Source organism: Elephas maximus, chromosome 3 (assembly GCF_024166365.1).
Source record: "Elephas maximus indicus isolate mEleMax1 chromosome 3, mEleMax1 primary haplotype, whole genome shotgun sequence".
In the NCBI taxonomy this organism is placed as follows: domain Eukaryota; kingdom Metazoa; phylum Chordata; class Mammalia; order Proboscidea; family Elephantidae; genus Elephas; species Elephas maximus.
In genome coordinates, this window is record NC_064821.1 from 216,589,437 (window position 1) to 216,609,148 (window position 19,712).

General features: G+C 48.1%; 1 protein-coding gene across 7 annotated transcripts in view; it reads left to right on the plus strand.

Moving 5' to 3' along the window:
• Positions 1–19,712, plus strand: part of GPR161 (G protein-coupled receptor 161) — a 73,466-nt gene that overhangs the window by 44,710 nt on the left and 9,044 nt on the right. For 4 of the 7 annotated variants that reach the window (XM_049881323.1, XM_049881328.1, XM_049881325.1 and 1 more), the window contains 3 exons: positions 1,328–2,052; positions 6,739–6,843; positions 9,428–9,547. In XM_049881323.1, coding sequence (XP_049737280.1) covers positions 1,328–2,052; positions 6,739–6,843; positions 9,428–9,547 — 950 coding nt within the window. Of the gene's footprint in view, positions 1–1,327; positions 2,053–6,738; positions 6,844–9,427; positions 9,548–12,870; positions 19,711–19,712 lie in introns of those variants that run through there. The other 3 variants (XR_007516898.1, XM_049881326.1, XM_049881327.1) reach the window with 3 other exon arrangements.

The window sequence follows — 19,712 nt, forward strand, 5'->3', positions numbered from 1 at the left end:
GTGCACATTACACTCCTGCCTTATTGAGCTACATGCAACTTTCGCACTGAGCCTGCGCTTGCTTACATCTCCATGGCTCACCAGTGCTCACGGGATGCCAGGGCAGGTCCTGGGCCTTGCGGTCACCTCCTTCCAGATGCCTGCTCAACCCTTTAGTCTGAACCAGGTGCCTGCCCAGCTGAATCACTAGTGCTATAGGCCTACCTCCTTCCTGGCACAGTGGAGTGATTCAGAACCACTGTCTGATCTATGGACTCTGGAATAGGTGGTATGCAAAGAGTCACTAGGGATATGCTCTGGGGACAGTAGAGTCAGATTGCCTGGGTTTATGTCTTGCTTATTCCACTTATGTGGAGTGGGGCAAGTTACGTAGTCTTTCTGTTCTTTAGAGTCCTCACCTGTAAAATGAAGATAATAGTAACCACCACTTAACGTTGTGAGGATTAACTATAGCCCTTACCGTTCCAGACTTTCATACTCTGTTTATGTGTCTGCTGCCCTCACATCTTCTCGCCTGCACTTTCAGTACATAGTACAGTGCTTGGCACATAGTGGAAACCCTGGTGACTTAGTGGTTAAGAGCTACCGCTGCTAACCAAAAGGTCGGCAGCTCGAATCCACCAGGCGCTCCTTGGAAATCCTATGGGGCAGTTCTACTCTGTCCTATAGGTCGCTGTGAGTCAGAATCAACTCGATGGCAACGGGTTTGGTTTGTTTGGTTTCGGTACATAGCAGGCCCTCAATAAATATTCATTGACTTAATGAAGCCCACAGTCTTTGGATATTCTAGTTCTTATTAACCCATTGCCATCTAGTTGATTCCTACTCATAACGACCCTGTAAGACAGCGTAGAACTGCCCCATAGCGTTCCCAAGGAGCAGCTGGCGGATTTCAACTTTTGGTTAGCAGCCGAACTCTTAACCACTGTGCCACCAGGGCTCCAGTTCTTACTGATCCCCCTAAAAACTAGTCTACATGGAGCAATGTCAGCAACAGCAGAAGTGACCTGGCCTGATGCATGGTCCTTTAGTCTGGCCACACCCCCATATGTGAATGTGCTCTGATGTGGGCGGTTGGAAGCAGGGCTGCCCAAGCTCTGTGCTCTTTTTGGCATCCAGCTCTTCACTGATGAAGCATCCTACAGAACCATGTGTGTGAATGGTCTGGGCGAGTTGGGGGAAGGTGCTACTTTGAAAAGCGTTCACCCCATCTTTGGGTTGGACAAGAAAAAGTCACAGAGCTTCCACCCAGCAAAGCAGTGGAAGCCATCCCTGGTGTGTTCTCTCTCCCTTTGACTCCTCTCTCCTCCCTCCTTCCTTTCTGTAGCTACTATGCTGTCCTCTACCCTATGGTGTACCCCATGAAGATCACGGGGAACCGGGCCGTGATGGCCCTTGTCTACATCTGGCTTCACTCCCTCATCGGCTGCCTGCCCCCCTTATTTGGTTGGTCATCAGTGGAGTTTGACGAGTTCAAGTGGATGTGTGTGGCTGCATGGCACCGGGAGCCTGGCTACACAGCCTTCTGGCAGATCTGGTGTGCTCTCTTCCCCTTCCTGGTCATGCTGGTGTGCTATGGCTTCATCTTCCGCGTGGCCAGGGTCAAGGCACGCAAGGTGCACTGTGGCACTGTGGTCATGGTGGAGGAGGACGCCCAGAGGAATGGGAGGAAAAACTCCAGCACCTCCACCTCCTCCACGGGCAGCAGGAGGAACGCCTTTCAGGGTGTGGTCTACTCGGCCAACCAGTGCAAAGCCCTCATCACCATCCTGGTGGTCATTGGAGCCTTCATGGTCACTTGGGGCCCCTACATGTTTGTCATCACCTCTGAGGCCCTCTGGGGGAAGAACTATGTCTCCCCGGCCCTGGAGACCTGGGCCACGTGGCTGTCCTTCACTAGCGCCATCTGCCACCCTCTGATCTATGGACTTTGGAACAAGACAGTTCGCAAGGAACTACTGGGCATGTGCTTTGGGGACCGATATTATCGGGAACCATTTGTGCAGCGACAGAGGACATCCAGACTCTTCAGCATTTCCAACAGGATCACAGGTAACTTGGGCGCTGATCAGGAAAGGGAGAGCTACCCCTAAGGCAGGTGTAGCCTGTGATCCCATCAGCTTCTCTGGCATGTTAATGAATGGTTCTAAGACTGTTGCCTAAAGGCTGAAAGCATAAAGTGTCCCCTGTGATTCCTACCAGCTTTGCAGAGTTCACCAGCTCTAGGCCGTGCTGAGGAGGAGGCCACCATAGCACCCTGAAGTGCAAGCCCAAAGAATTAGGGGGCACCACAGTTCAGAATTCGTTTTCTTTACCCTTCCATGGTCCACTGACCTCAAGAGTATATTTCTACCCTAGAGAAGACAGAATCACAAGTGTTAGACCAGACTGTCTTCTTCTCTTGGCAAATCCTTTCTCTTCCATGCCCCCCCTTTTCAGCACTCCCCCTTCGCCGGCCATGCCTCAGCTCCTCAACCTCTATCCTGAATCGTACTCCACCTCAGGCCTTTCCTCACAGGTCAGTGCTTTCCTGATTTTGTCCCTGGGATTAAGGCTGTGTCTCTGCCACACCTCAGCCACCTCCTGTCCATTGAATGGTCCCCACCTTGTATGTATCAGGTGGCTCCTCCATTTGACAACTGATTCGGTGCTAACATGTTTCTGGAGACAATGCCACCGACTTTGGTGAGACCCCAAGGAAGTACTCATAGTCACTAGCTAGATTTATTTTTATCATTTTGAAATCATTTTAGGGTTACGGAAGAGCTGGACATGTAGTACAGAGCTCAGTCTGTGACACTCCCTCGGTGTTTCCTCATCTTCCATGACCTTGATAACTTCTCAAGAGTACCAGTCAGGTATTTCGTAGAATTCCCCTTAATTTGTGTTTGCCTGCTGCTTTCTCAGGGTTGGAATGAGATGATGCATTTTGGTGAGAACACCGCAGGGGCAACGTGCTGTTTCTAGTGCACCCTACCAAGGGGTACGTGGTGGCAGCGTGTGTTACTGCCGGTGACGGCAACCTTAATTTCTCGGTTAAGATGGTGATCATAAAGGCACTGTTCTTCCATTGCAATTAACAAATATTTCAGGGAAAGATACTCCCTTTGACCTTCAACTCTCACCAGTTACTTTGAGCACACATTGGTGGTTCTTGCCTGCAGCAGTTACTACTGTTTTGTTTTAATGGTGAAGTAGTTTGATTTTTAGGGTCAAGTTTTAGGGAGACCTTGACAAACCACTGAAAGAGATATTTTCAGGACACTTACTACATCATACTTAGAGCCAGCTCACACTTAGTTCTAATCTCTTAGTTCTGATGACTCTGGGGAAGTCATCAGACCCGTCTAGTTGATTTTTCTCTTCATGAACTAGAGAGGTCTTTCACCTTCCCTCTCAAGGGGCTAGAAAGGAATAATGACCCCTAATTATTATGACATGGGAGCATTGGTGGTTCAATGGTAGAACTGTCACCTTTCATGTGGGAGACCCAGGTGCAATTCCCATTCAGAGCACCTCGTGCACAGCCACCACCCGTCTGTCAGTGGAAGTTTGCGTGTTGCTGTGATGCTAAACAGGTTTCAGTGGAGTTCCCAGACTAAGATGGACTAGGAAGGAAGGCCTGGCAATTCCAAAAATGAAGTGATAAAAACCCTCTGGATCACAACGGTCCTAACTGCAAGTGACCACGGGGATGGTGCAGGACCGAGTAGCATTTTGTTCCATCGTGCGTGAGGTTGTCGTGAGCTGTGTGCTTGTGCCATGGCAGGTGACAGTGATCACCATGACTGCTCAGTGGCAGTGAAGAAAGGTAATTAAGAAAGGGAACATCCCTGGTTTTATTTCATGGGTTGATGGAGAGTTACTTCTTAGGAGAAGAAGGAAGTCTGGGGCTTTTTTTTGACCATAGAAGACGACGATCTCTCTGCACCCGTGTGTTCTAACTGCTGATGTGCCTACGCTCCCCCACCACCATCACTTGCAAGCCCATGTTTTCCAGGTATGATCTGTGGCAGGGGCACATCCAGTGTTTGGCTTATTTCCACCAGTGAGCTTATTCATTCAGATTTTATAAAAGCACTCATCTTCTAGGCAAAAGAATAACAGGCGTTTTCTATTTCAATGAAGTTGAGAATGAAGAAGACAAAAAATGAGGAAAGAGAATGGAGGAGGAGAAGAGGGTAGATAGAACAAAAAGAAACACCTGCTTTCTGGGCCAAGGTTCTCCACGTAAGACACTTTTGATTATCCTAGGAAGAGCTGGTGAGGCTGTGAGAACAAGCAGAAAAGCACTAGCCGTGGTTTGCCCTGGAAGCCCAAGGACATCGACAGTCTCCTCGTTTAGGGAAAGGCAGTCTTGTGGGACACTCTTGGGTGGAAGAGCTTGTGGGATGAGGGGTTCCTAGTTGCTGGCACTTCCCAGGACTGGAACATAGAAGATCCTTACTGTCTCTTCCCTGAAAGCCTTGGTCTCTCTGAGAAGTCTTGGAAATGAAGCATCATCCAGCCCCACACTGTGGGCTGTCCCTGCCTTTTTCACTGATGAGATTCCCGGCCTCATGTCCCTGCTGCTTCCGAGGCAGAGCTGACCAGGTGCTGGTCTAATGCCCTCTGTGTGCACGACTTTGAGCTGCAGCAGTTTCCTAAACCCAATCACTCCCCTCGCTCACCGGCCTGCTTCCAGGCCCCTCTTTCCCTCATCCTCAGAGTGCTAGCTCTGAGTGCTAGCACAAGGTGAGAAAGATGGCATGATTCATTCCAAAGCCATCAAGACATGACTTAGAGGTTCTGTCTTGGTTTTACTCTTCTCATGGGCACCTGGGAAGCTTTAACCAAAGAAATCAATTAAACAGAATTATAAACTCTCCTCAGTCGTGTTTATGAGCAAAGACAGAGTGGAATTCCACAAATACCTGGAGCTTCCCAGCTGAGTCTGGGATACCAGGAGTCTTATAAACACACCGTCATGTTGTTTATTTCATACATAGTAGATTTGCCCCATTATCAGTGGATTCTGATTTTCTCATTCAGTTACCCCACGTTGAAGAAGTGTAAAGGCCCAAGTTTCCCCTGGGGAGCCAGCTACCATGGAACTACCAAAATAGCTTCTCATTAGCAGATTCCCACTGGGAGGGCTTACCCAGGAATCTAGATCTCTGGGCTACCTGGAGATTGACAGGCAGAGTGATCTTATGGTGGCAGGTCAACCTTGGAGTGGACATTGACTTCTAGTGCTAAAAGGTGGGCTAAATTTTGTCGTAGGATCCCAGACCACAAATCCAAAGTCGAAGGTGATTCTAGGTGATCAGAGGAAAGAAGCCTTTCAGGAGAAAGGGCAACTACCGCCTCTAACAGCTTTTCCACAGCAAGTCCAGCCCCTTCACCCCAGACAGGGCTGGCAAGTCCAGGCCCCACCCCAGCCCGGACCTAGGAGATGCCTGGGCATTGTGGCAGCCTCCCCTGGGGACAGTGCGCAGGTCTTCTGGGAAGAGGACGCTGACTCAAGTTCACACAAAGGAAACTGTTTTGTTCCAGATCCTTGTTTGAGAGGTTGGGCTGGGGGGGGGGGGCTTTGGATTTCCTGTCTTGCTTTTCCCAGGTCCCCTCAGGTGGCACTCAGAGGTCTTCTTGTTCCTTCAGAGCCTGCTTCACCTCAGAACCTTGCTCATACTCTTTTAGCCTCTGAAAGGCCAGGCTTCTGGAGAGGCACAGCCTGATCCCTGGCCTTTTTTTTTTTTTTTTGTAAAAGAGGTTGGACTGAGCCCAGCTCAGTAGCTATCCCATGGTCATGTGGAAAATCTCAGGGTAACAGTTCCCACTCTCAGTGGTAAACTCTGGGTCAACACAGAAGGGAGAGATACCACCTTTGAGTTGAGCCACGCTCGGAGTAGTGGCAGTTTGAATCCACCAGGTGCTTTCTGGAAAGTTTGACTGGGCTAATGGGGTCAGGGTTCCCACTGTTCTATGTATGGACTCTCATTTTTCCCTTGGTTTTTCCTGTGTTCCCCTGCCCCTTCCTGTGCTTGGTGTCCCCAAGCCAGAGCCTCCTGTGGCCACTCTCTTTGCTCTCCTGCTCACCCACAACCCAGCCTGGGGAAGGCATCCAACTGCTTCCTCTGGAGCCTTCTGACCAAACCCCACCTGTCTGTAGAGACTCCTGGGGCCGCCAGTGCCTGAGCTTTCGGGGGCCCTGATAAGAATTAGTCTGCTTCCAGCCCTCTGTCCCCCATGACCAACCTCAGTTCTCTTCCCTGGACCAGGTTCATTACCCATCTACTCCTTTGCAGCTTCCAAAAATTCTACCTCCCTTTGGGTTTTTTTTTTTTTTTTGGGTTTAAGCTGCCTTTTTTTTTTTTTTAAATCTCTTTTCTGTCATGAAAGTAGGATTTCAGGTGGTTAACATGGGCATTAAATCCTCCATGTTTACTTGAAAGATCTCACAACTGCTCACCTCAGATTCTCTCTCCCAGTTTGTAATGGGAGCACCCTCTGCAGGCACATAGTGGATCCTGGACAGTGCTGACACCCCCAGACAGGAGCAAGGGACAAGTGGGAAAAGAGACGCCGAGGGCTTCCTGTCCTTTTGGTTGAGAGCAAATTTTGCACTCAAGGACAGGGGTGGGAGGGAGACCCTGTGGGGAGACAGAAGTGAGAGAGGCAGATGGCTGGGTAGTCGAGAGCTGACCCTGGGCTGCTGTCAAGATGTGGATGTGCCTCACTGTCAACTTTGCCTTTCAGACCTGGGCCTGTCTCCACACCTCACGGCACTCATGGCTGGTGAACAGCCCCTGGGCCACAGCAGCAGCACCGGGGACACTGGCTTCAGCTGTTCTCAGGACTCAGGTAACCCACGCACAGTGTCAGCCTCCAACCTGCTGTTTCCCTGAGGCAGGCCTCAGCTGGGAGGAGGGAACTCCCACAGTGCATGGGGAGAGCATGGGGGCCATCATGGCACCTGTGCAAACCTAACCTGCCCTGTGCTCTTCTGTCCTCAGTTTCCTGCTCTGTAAAATGGGATCACATCGAGTTTTCTGCCTCACAGAGATATTGTGGGGCTGACACTAAATAAAAACCCGTGTAAAGTTAAAATGCTAAATGACTAAGTTTCTACTGTAATTACGGTAGTTGTTGGCAAGTGCAGGCTCTGGAGTCAGCCTGCCTGGTTTCCAGTCTCCTGTGGGCTTGTCATGTGCCCTGTTATTTTAGGCAAGCCTCTTAGTCTTTTTCTAACATCCTAGTTAGAACTTCCTCGTTTCCCTGTTTGTGAAATGAGGGTAACAATCCCCATGCCGAAGTGTCGTCGTGAGAATCAGAAGGCCTAATGAATGCACAGCACATATGTCAATTCCTGGCACAGCGGGAGCCCTCACAGATGTCAGGTGTTTTTGCCACCCTCGTTCTGTGCTCTGCTGCCCCTCCTGTGAGCAACCTGGTGTTCCCTGAAGAAACACGTCTCTACTGCAAACCCCCTACCACCCTGCCTGTAGCTACTCCCCAAAGGATCTTGCAAACTCAGGTCCACTCCTCTCTCCAGGCCGTTGGCTTGTGGTGTCCCAGCCTGTCCCTGGCCGTTGATGGGGAGCCGTGAGTACACATTCTATACTTGCCAAGTGTGTCATCGGGACCCTCACTGGGCCTCAGCGAGAGCCGCTGGGCAAGGCCGGCCATGTCTCTTGATTGAGCAGATACACAGCTCCCAGCTTCCACTGCTGAAGAGGAGCCGTGGAGCCCAGCGGATCTGTTACCCACTCGGGCTGGCGTTTGTGTGGACGTGCTGGGGAGGGATGGGGGCGTTGTAGCTCCATAAAGCTGCTATAAAAAGATCATGAGTGTGATGAGAGCTGCGAAAGGGGACACAGGAGCACCATGGGATGTGGGTGCAGGGGTGTTAAGAAAGGCCAAGCAGAAGTAGTAGGGGACAGTGTAGTAGGCAGAAGAAAGGGCCTAGGCTTTGAGGTCACACTGGCCTCAGTGTGAGCTTTGGCTTCACCATTTATTAGCTGTATCCTTATTAGTAATGACTTCATTAATTTAACACCTGCTGTGTACCAAGCACTGTGCTAAATTGTGACGTGTCTCAACTCATATAACCCTCACAACAATTCTGTGAGGTAGAATGAATCACAACCCCATTTTACAGATGGGAAAGACTGAGAGATTAAGAAACCTGCCAGTGATCTTTAAGTCTGTCCAACTCTCAAACCCGTGTGCTTCACCGCCACATTCTAACGCCACCCAAGCAAAGCTCTTTCTGTAGGCAAGGTAGTCGCTACTTTGCCACGTTGTTCTGAAGCAACATTTGAGGAGCTCCAGGCTTCCCAATCTTCCTAATTGCCTAAGGCCTTGGTGGAAACTCTGATGGCATAATGGTTAAGAGCTATGGCTGCCAATCCACCAGGTGCTCCTTGGAAACTCTATGGGGACGTTCTACTCTGTCCTGTAGGGTCGCTATGAGGGAAATCAACTCGACGGCAATGGGTTTGGCTTGTTTTTTTTTAAGGCCTTGATGGATTGAAAGCCAGAGATTAAGGCTGGTCACCGACATTCCATCCCAGTGTCTGGCCAGTGCACTGTCGAGCAGCGAGTGTTGTCTCAGCCCTTCTTCCCTCCCTGTCCTGCCTTCCCCTGTCTCCCTTCCCAGCCTGCTCTTCACAGCTCCCTTTAAGAGAACTTCTCTGACTCTGCCTTGTTTTATTCACTCTTTGGGGGTAAGTTTTTCCATCTTTTTTTGGTCCCCACAGAGTTTGACATTTTCAACTTTTAAATGTTTACTTAGCACAAAGTATTTTAACTACAGTGATAGAAATTTGAACTGGAAAAAGAGTCACTCTGAATACAGAGTTCCCTTTAAAAGGACACGGTCCTCCCATCGGGAAGTCCCTGGGTGGCTCAAACTGTTAAAACTCAGATGCGAACCAAAAGGTTGGTAGTTTTAGTCTACCCAGAGCACCTCAGAAGAAAGACCTGGGGTTTACTTCTGAAAAATCACCCATTGAAAACCCTGTGGAGCACAGTTCTGCTCTGACACACATGGGGTCATCCTGAGTCAGAATCAACCTGACAGGAACTGGTGTTTTTTGTCCTCCTGTGAGCCCTTCTCCCCTCCCCTCACCCCAGTCTGGCAGATTTAACACTTCTGTGTTGTGCTGGTTGTGGCACGTAGCCCACTGCTTTGGAGGACATAGCTATGTTTCGTGTGTCTGAAGCAGCACCGTTGGCTGTCAGCAGACTCCCTGAAATGGGATGGGGAGTTTCTTGGGCAAACGCGGCGGGGCAGTTAAGCTGCGCCAGATTATGGGTTTTAATAAATGGGAGAGCAGGTTGCCAGGGATGCTGAGAGAGGGTAGGAGGAAGAAAGGAGCTGATGGACAGAGAGGAGGAGGATTTGTACTGATGGTGACGGTTGCATAATCTGCCCTTCGTTTAGGAACGGATTGGATGCTGCTGGAAGACTACACGTCTGATGACAACCCACCCTCCCACTGCACTTGCCCACCCAGGAGGAGGAGCTCAGTGACCTTTGAGGATGAAGTGGAACACACCAAAGGTTGGTTTCTATGACCGGCTGCTTCAGGAAAACAGAGGGGAAAGAAAGAGTTGTAGGAAAATTCCTTGGACCACGCATGCCCCTGCCCAGAATCCTCCAGAGCTTCAGCATTCCAACTTCGGTGCAGGCTGTATCTGAGTTCGGGCAAACAGTGGCTGTGGAACTGTATGTGGACATACACACCAGCTCCAACAGCCCAGATCCTGATTCACATCTGCTCCCTCAGCAAGTTGCCTGATTGAATAAAATAGTTTCTGAGCCCTCGTGATGGTTAAGTTTGTGTAAGGCTTGGCTTCTCAGTGGTTTAGCAGCTCTGATGTAGTCTGGCAGCTGTGTAATGATGTAATCACCTCTATGATGAGATCTGCTATGAGTAGCCAATCAGTTGAAAGGGAGATTCCATGGGGGTGTGGCCTGCATCCAATATATGGGGATTTTCCGGCAAAGCTCACTGGCGTTAGCTCTGCTCTGGATCCTGCATTCGGCTCATCAGCATCTGACTTCTTGTTCTTGGGACTTGAGCCAGCAGCTTGCTGGCTTACCTGCTGATCTTGGATTTGTTAGCCTTTGCAGCCCATGAGCCAGCAGCCTGCCGTCTGACCTGTGGATCCTGGGTTCGTCAGCCCCTGCGGCTGTGTGAGTCGGGAGAGGGCTTCAGCCTGACACCTGACCCACGGACTTGGCACATGCCAGCCTCTACAACTGCATGAGCCATTTCCTTGAGATAAATCTCTCTGTGTGTGTGTGTGTGTGTGTGTGTGTGTGTGTGTGTGTGTGTATACACTTCATTGGTTTTGCTTCCCTAGAAAACCCAGCCTAAGACATCTGGTATTGAGAGTGGTTCTATGGAAACAAAATGGTAAGGATGAGTTTTCTAAATTGCTTCTCCAGTCTGGTTAGTCTTAAAGATGTTGATGACTCCGCTTCCAGTAATAAACAGGGTACTGCTATATATTATATTATTTATATAATATATATGCTAATCCATGGCATGAAGTGGCATGCAAATATGCAAAATATCACCACCAATAGATCAAGCACTGATGAGAGGTGAGGCTCTGGGTGATTGCATGCTTGATAGTTTCCTACAATTTTGTCAGAATGAGAAGTATGAGGAATCTGGTTGGTTGGTCCTACTTTTGCTAGATAAAGTGGTGAAAGAGATGAGCTCAGGGCTTCAGAGTCACAGCTCAAATGCTACATAAATGACCTCAAAATTGCCTTTTGTGCCCTGAAAGAAAGCTTTATTTCTAATAGTAACAGAACCTATATTCCCGAAAACTAAACCCAGAGCCTTATTGTAAGAGTGGCTGAATTACAATGCCAACTGAATTCCCAACCTTAAATGGTGTCTGAAGCTGAAGTGAGAGCATTGATTGGGAAGAAATGGGATCCTGAAACATGGGGTGGGAACATATGGGCAGATAATCAGGAAGCTGTGGACAGTGAGCCCCTAAATTCCATTGAATCCCTCCTGCCAACAAAACCATTAGCCCTTCCACCCCCATCTAATGAGACTAACCCAGCTGTGTCTGGAGACCCTTTGTCTGAGATACCTCCTGGGTCAGAGTCTGGGTCATCCCCTGGAAAGACAGCGGAGTCATTGCCTGGGGCATTGACTGAGGCAGATGCCTTACAAGGCAATGCTGAATGTTCTCAAAAAACAACCCCACCACCCATTTTGGCTGAAGTCCCAGAAAGCCCCAAAAGGTGAAGTACAAAGTGTTACCCAGGAGGAGGTATGGTATGCTTCAAAAGAACTGCTTGACTTTTCTAGTATGTACAAACAGAAACCTGGGGAATATGTGTGAGAAGAACATAAAGACGCATCAGTCTGAGTTTATTGAAATGGGCCATTCAGTGTTTCAGCCGAAGAGGTTAGGCAAGGATCTAATAGTTTATTTGGTTGAGTCCCTGAAGCATGGATTACATGGTAGCCTACACTAAATCAAGTTGAAGTACCAGACCTGCCTTGGTATACTGTAGAAAAAGGTATCTAAAGGCTTAGGGAAATTGACATGTTAGAGCATATTTATCAGTTTTGACCCACAAACTCACATGTGGAGTGCTCAGAGGACAGAATTTATCACAAGGGTGAGGAACAGATTTGGGAAGGGAGCTCCAACATCCTTGTTGACTGCTGTGATTGCTATTTTATGTAAGTCAGATTTGACAGTGGGAACTTCCCTGACTGAATTAAGACACCTAACTACAACGGGGCTGATTGGACCCCATGGTGGTAGGGGCCAAGTGGTGGCACTCAATCAGCAAAGACAGGGTGGGCGTGGTTACTGTGATGTATAGTGGAGTCAAAGCAGTAATCAGGATACTGGAACTTGTGTGGACTTATGGCATTGGCTACTTAGTCATGGTATCCCTGTGAGTGAAATAGATGGGAAATACACTAAATATTTACTTGATCTATACAAGCAGAAGAATTCTAGGTCAAATGAACAGCATTCTAACTCGAATCACCAAAATAGAGAGTTATGGCCACTCAGTCAATTCTCAGACTTGAGCAAGGTTACAGACCCATGACTCCTTGAATGAAGGGGAGACCAGGTCCCCTTGAGGAAGGACTCCACTACACTGCAAGAAATTTATACCATTAATCTTTCTACCCTTCCCCCAAAGGGATCTGTGGCCTTTTACGAGAGTGACTGTTCACTGGGGAAAAGGAAATAATTTCAGACTTTTTGGGGATGACTGTATCCTAGCTCTGAACTGCCACTCATTCCAGGAGACCCAAAATGTCACTTTGGCCCTCCAGTCAGAGTGGGGGCATATGGAGGTCAGGTTATTAGTGGAGTCTTAGCTCACGCCCATCTAACAGCAGGTCCAGCGGGTCCCTGAATCCATCCTGTAGTGATTTCCCCAGTTCTAGAACTCATAATTTGAGTAGATATACTCAGCAACGGACAGCACCCCCATATTGTATCCCTCACAAATGGAGTAAGGGCTATTACCATAGGAAAAGCCAAGTGGAAACCATTAGAATTGGCCCTACCTAGGAAAATAGTAAACTAAAAGCAATACTGCATCCCTGGAGGGATTGCAGAGATTACTGCCACCATCCAGGACTTGAAGCATGCAGGAGTGATGATTCCCAACACATCCACATTTAACTTCCCTATATGGCTTGTGCAAAAAACAGGTGCATCTTGGAGAATGACACTGGATTATCAAAAACTTAACCAGGTGGTGACTTCAATTGCAGCTGCTGTTCCAGATATAGTTTCATTGCTTGAGCAAATTAGTACATCTCCTGGTACCTGTTATGCAGCTATTGATCTAATGCCTTTTTCTCTGTACTCGTTTCAAAGGACCACCAGAAGCAGTGTGCCTTCAGCTGGGAAGGCTAGCAGTACACCTTCACTGTACTACCTCAGAGGTATATGAACTCTCCAGCCCTATGTTAAAATTTAGTCTGCAGGGATGTTGATCACTTTTCCTTTCCACAAGACATCACACTGGTCCATTACATTGATGACATTATGGTCATTGAACCTAGTAAAGAAGAAGTATCAATAACTCTGGACTTATTGGTAAAACAATTGCATACTTTGTTGTTGTTGTTAGGTGCCATTGAGTCGGCTCCGACTCATAGTGACCCTATGCACAACAGAATGAAACACTGCCTGGTCGTGCGCTAGAGGGCAGGAAATTAATCTGACAAAAATTCAGGCACCTTCTACATCAGTGAAGTTTCTAGGTGTCCGGTGATGTAGGGCATGTTGAGATAGTCCTTCTAAAGTGGAGGATAAGTTATTGCATCCCACAACTCATAAGGAGGCACGACACCTGGTGGGCCTCTTTGAATTTTAGAGGCAACATATCCCTCATTTTGGTATGTTACTCTGTCCTGTTTATCAAATGAATCAAAAAGCTGCTGGTTTTGAGCAGGTCCCAGAATAAGAGAAGGCTTTGCAACAGGTTCAGACAGCCATGCAAGCTGCTATGCCATTTGGGCTATATGACCCAACTGATCCAATGGTGCTTGACGTGTCATTGGCAGATAGAGATGTTGTTTGTAGTCTTTGGCAGACCCTTATTGGTGACTCACAGTGCAGACCCTTAGGATATTGCAGTAAAGCCCTGCCATCCTCTGCAGGTAACTACTTTCCTTTTGAGAAACAGCTTTTGGCTTGTTACCGGGCCTTAGTAGAGACTGAACGTTTAATTATGGGACACCAAGTCACCATGTGGCCTGAGCTGCCCATCATGAACTGGGTGTTGTCTGACCCACAGAGCCATAAAGTTGGGTGTGCACAGCAGTACTCCATTATTAAATGGAAGTAGTATATATGAGATTGGGCCCAACAAGGACCTGAAGGCACAAATAAGTTGCATGAGAAAGTGGCCCAAATGCCCATGGTCTCCACTCCTGTCACACATTACCTTCCATCTCCCAGTCTGCACCTATGGCCTCATGGGCCGTTCCTTATGACCAGTTGACTGAGGAAGAGAAAACTTGTGCCTGGTTTACAGATGGTTCTGCACGATATGCAGGCACCACTTGAAAATTGACAGCGGCAGCACTATAGCCCCTTCCTGGGACTTCCCTTAAGGACAGTCCTCCCAATGGGCAGAATTTTGAGCAGTGCACCTGGTTGTTCGTTTTACTTGGAAGGAGAAATGATCAGATGTGCGATTATGTACTGATTCATGGGCTGTGGTCAATGGTTTGGCTAAATGGTCAGGGTCTTGGAAGGAACATGACTGGAAAATGGGAGACAAGGAGGTACGGGGAAAAGGTATGTGAAAAGACCTTTCTGAGTGGGCCAAAGAAGTGAAGATATTTATGTCTCATGTGAATGTTCACCAAAGGGTGTCATCAGCGGAGAAAGATTTTAATACTCAAGTTGATAGGAAGATGCTTTCTGTGGAAACCAGTCATCCTCTTTGCCCAGCCACTCTTGTCGTTGTTCAAATGGGCTCATGAACAAAGCGGCCATGGTGGCAGGGATGGAGGTTATGCATGGGCTCAGCAATGTGGACTTCCACTTACCAAGGCCAACTTGGCTACAGCCAGTGCTGAGGACCCAATCTGCCAGCAGCAGAGACCAACACTCAGTCCCCAAAATGGCACCATTCCCGAAGGTGATTAGCCAGCAACCTGGTGGCAGGTTGATTACATTAGACTGCTTCCGTCATGGAAAGGGCAGGCTGTTCTTACTGGAATAGACACTTACTCTGGATATGGATTTGCCTTCCCTGGACACAATGCTTCTGCCAAAACTACCATCCATGAACTTACAGAATGCCTTATCCAGTGTCACGGTATCCCACACAGCATCGGCTTGGATCAAGGGACTCACTTCACAGCCAGTGAAGTGCAGCACTTGTCCCATGCTCATGGAATTCACAGGTCTTACCATGTTCCCCATCATCCTGAAGCAGCTGACTTGGTAGAACGATGCATTAGACTTCTAATGACACAATTACAGCACCAGCTAAGTGGCAGTACCTTGCAGGGCTGTGGCACTGTTCTCTAGGAGACTGTTTATGCTCTAAACCGAAGTCCAATATATGGTACTCTTTCTCACATAGTCAGGATTCATGGGTCCAGGAATCAAGGGGTGGAAATGGGAGTGGTACCACTCACTATTATCCCTAATGACCCACTCGCAAATTTTTGCTTCCTGTCCCTGTGACCCTATGCTCTGCGGGTCTATAGGTCTTAGTTCCAAGGGAAGGAGTGCTCCCACCTGGAGACACATCACTGATTCCACTGAACTGGAAGTTAAGAATGCCACCCAGCCACTTTGGGCTCCTTATGCCTCTGGATCAACCAGCAAAGAAGGGAGTTTATGTATTGGCTGATGTGATTGATCCTGATTACCAAGAGGAAATTGGACTGATATTACATAATGGAGGTAAAGAAGAGTATGTCTGGAATGCAGGAGATCCCTTAGGGCATCTTTTAGTGCTACCATGTCCTGTGATTAAAGTCAATGGAAAACTACAGCAACCTAATTCTGACATGACTACTAATGGCCCAGACCCTTTAGGAATGAAGGTTTGGGTCACCCCACTAGACAAAGAACCACGACCAGCTGAGGGGCTTGCTGAGGGCAAAGGGAATACAGAATGGGCGGTGGAGAAAGGTAGTCCTACATTCCAGTTATGACCATGTAACCAGTTGCAGAAACGAGGACTGTAATTGTTCTGTTTCTTCCTTGTATGTTTGTGCATCAAATATTTTTGTTTTCTTCACATATAAAATACAAAATGTAAACAGGCTAGTGCATTTATGGTTGTACTCATGTTAGTTGTGTCATGTTAAGTGTAATTATGCCTTTATGATTGTCTTTGTTTAGAGATTATGTATGGTTTAAGGATATGTGTACAGGTGCCAAGTTGACAAGGGGTGGCTTGTGGTGGTTAAGGTTGTGCGTCAACTTGGCTGAGCCATGATTCTCAGTGGCTCAGCAGTTATGTTGTAGTTTGGCAGTCGTGTGATGATGTCATCATCTCCACAATGAGATCTGGTATAATGTATTCACCTCATGAGGAGATCTGCTATGAGTAGCCAGTCTGTTGAAATGGAGTTTCCTTGTGGGTATGGCCTGCTTCCAATATATGTGGACTTTCTGACAAAGCTCAGTGGCTTTTACTCACTCTGGATCCTGCATTTGGGTCATCAGTATCTGAGCTCTGGTTCTTAAGACTTGAGCCAGCAGTGTGCCGTCTTACTGTGGATCTTGGATTCATCAGCCCCTGCAGCTGTGTGAGGCTGAAGAGGCCTCCACCTTGATGTCTGACCCATGGACTTGGGACTTGCCAGCCTCTACAGCTGTGTGAGCCATTTTCTTGAGATAAATCTCCCTCTTTCTCTATGTTTTATATACACACACACACACACATATATATATTTGTGCATATATATGCTTCACTGATTTTGCTGCTCTATATGTATGCTTCACTGATTGTGATTCTATAGAGAACTCAGTCTAAGACAGCCCTCCATAGTTTCTTAGCCTCAAACTCAAACTTCACTTCTCCTTTACAGATAATGTGCTGTTAGAAACTTGAACTTGTCCTCCCTGAGCCTCGCTTTCCTCTCGTGGAGAAAGGAAATAATGGCCCAGTGAGTGCACCTGTTTTACTGGAGGCAAAGGCTGCCATCTCGATTGTCTGTTGCCCCTGATACTGATGAGGGCACACAGGTTCTGGGAGGGTGATGGGTTCTGCTACGGTCCAGTCCCTACGTTTTTCCACCCTGGCCGTTCTGAATTCAACCCCCAGCATCCTTTTCACCTCTGGACTTGGGGTCTTGTTTCCCACCCACACATGTTGATTGCAAAGGAGTTGCCAACCAGGCTGCCCACTGAGGTAAGACTTTCGTTTCCCCTGAATCCTGTAACGTGATGACAGCCACCAGCATGACTTGGCTTTGGATGTGGTAAAGGAATCCAGGGACTTCCAGATGGAAATGCTGAGTATGGAAATAAATACGGGCCCTGCTTATAGGTTCATCATTAATCACAGCTTGCCTTGCATCCCTCTCCCTGAGTTCGGAATGAATTGAGAGGCAGTTACAGAAGTTAGAGAGACAGCAAATAACCCGCTTTATCGGCGAAGTGGATTGCGGAACAGAACTTGGACCCACAGCCACGTGGGCTAACATATTACCCTCATATAAGAAAAGTGCATTGAGCCCTAGCCCCCGTCGGGCCACGTCAAGCCTACTCTAGGGGGACAGCATCTCAGACAGCAACCTCACTGTAGGTGAAAAGGAGAGCCAGGTGTAAGTCTCCTCTCCTGGGAGGAAGAGCAAGCAAGGGGCAGGGCAGAGAGAGGCCCGAAATATCCCTCCCATCCTCTCCCTAATGGAGCCTGGAGGTGTGTAAGAATGATGTGGCAGAGGCATCTGGCCTTCTCTAGCTTCCTAAGCGGGAAGGAGAATCAAGATCAACAGCCCAAGGCTGAGTCCTGTGAGGAGGAGGTCAGATGTGCCTTCTCTCTCTGCCAGCTTTATCAATTCTGACACCAACCCTCCCTCCGATGGCATTCTCTACTTCTCAGCTGGGTTCAATAATTCATTGCACCAGCCACACAGAACTCACAATATTCATGATTATGGGGTTTATTGGGGAAATAACAGGTTACAATTCAGGTTCAGGAATGGCCAGGAGACAGTTTTTCCATCAGGACAGCGTCCTCTCAGCCGTGCGTGCTCACAGGCACGCCTCTCTCTGGACATTCGGCCTCTGCCCTGCTTGGGCAGGTGTTACAAAGCTCTTTTTAGGTCTGCTGATAAGTGCCCAGAGGCACCCCTACTCCACCAATAAGTCTTGGCTTGAAGGCGCTCAGCTCTTGCTTCATGGTTTGGCAAACTTAACTCCACGAAGTGCCTGGGAGCACTTTCTCCTCCAGCAAGCCTCCAAAGGCACTCAGCTTTCTCATTGCGTGGGCCAGGAAGCCTGTTGTGCTGTCTCCTGCTCATCTGTCCAGCTGCCATTTGTCTGCCACCACTTCTTGCCGTCTTTGTTACAGCTCTCTCTCTCTCAGTCTCCTGACCCTAGGAGCTTCTCAGCGCAGGGATCCAGGTCCAAAGGACACGCTCAGCTCTTGGCCCTTCTGCCTTGGTGTTGGTGAGATCCTCTCTCTGCCGTGAAATTGGCTCTCTTTTAAGCCTAGAGGGATGGCAAAACTGACCAATCCCTTTGGTGGGCCACAATTACCTTACTTGCACAGCCCTACCCAATCACTCACTCAGGTGGAAGTTACAAGACAATGAATGGCAAGAAGGGCTGCATAAAAGTGATCCATCACTGCTGAGTGAAAGTTACCTACTCTCCAGAAAAATGTGAGGAGTGGGGGATAAATTGTTCACCCCAAAATGTCTAGAGAAAAATAGGCAGTGGGCTTAATAATAATAGGACACTGGGTAGGCAATTGAAGACCTACCAGCTTTCTCTCTTCTTTTCATTTTAGTTGTCAGGAATTCTAGTCCTGGAGAGGCCATGTGAATCTTTAATGTTGTTTCCAACCCTGAGGTTCCCTACAACTCTGGGGAATCTCTGGGTGTGTGTGGAGAGGGAAGAGATGGCATTGGGGTTTGTGGAAATTGATGTTACACTGCTCCAGGGAGTTGCAAAACCAGGGAACTCTTTTCAAACATGTAAATTTTTGATTATCAGTGTTATGGATTGAGTTGTGTCTCCCATTTAAAATGTGTGTCAATTTAGCTAGGCCGTGATTCTCAGTATTGTGTGATTGTCCACCATTTTGTCATCTGATGTGATTTTCCTATGTGTTGTAAATCCTACCTCTATGATGTTAATGAGGCAGGACTTAATCTAGGAGATTAGGTTGTGTTTTAAATCAATCTCTTTTGAGATATAAGAGAGAGAAGTGAACAGAGAGATAGGGGACCTCATACCACCAAGAAAGCAACGATAGGAGCACAGCGAGTCCTTTGGGCCTGAGGTTCCTGCGGCTCCTAGACGAGGGTGGATTGATGACAAAGACCTTCCCCCGGAGCTGACACAGAAAGAAAGCCTTCCCCGAGGGCTGACACCCTGAATTCAGACTCTAGCCTCCTGGACTGTGAGAGAATAAACTTCTCTTTGTTAAAGCCATCCATTTATGGTATTTCCGTTATAGCGGCCCTAGATAACCAAGACAATCACTGGTAGAAAGCATTTATCAAGTTCTTTCTATGGGCCAGACCTCGGCTAAGCACCTGAGAAGAAATTATCTGGTTTAATCATCACAGTAACCCTATGAAGTAAGAGCTGGGTTATTATCTCCTATTTACCACAGACGGAGCCCTGGTGGGGCAGTGGTTAAGAGCTGGGCTGCTAACCAAAAGGTTAGTAGCTCGAATCCACCAGCCACTCCTTGGAAAGTGTATGGGGCAGTTCTGCTCTGCCCTGTAGGGTCACTATGAGTTGGAATTGACTCAACGGCAACAGGTTTTTTTTTTTTTTTTGGTCTTATTTACCACAGATGAGGCAACTGAGGCTAGATTAAATAGTTTTTCTAAGAGTTCCGAGGTAGTAAGTAGGGAAGTCAAGTACTTCGGCCTAGGGATTCTGACCTCAAAGCCCATGTCCTGAGGCCCTGCTTGCCCCCCTCCCTGGGTTGCGCAGCCACAGCAGGCAGATTCCCGGGGTAGTCATTGGTCCTGGCTCCCTGGCTAACCTTTTTTTCTGCC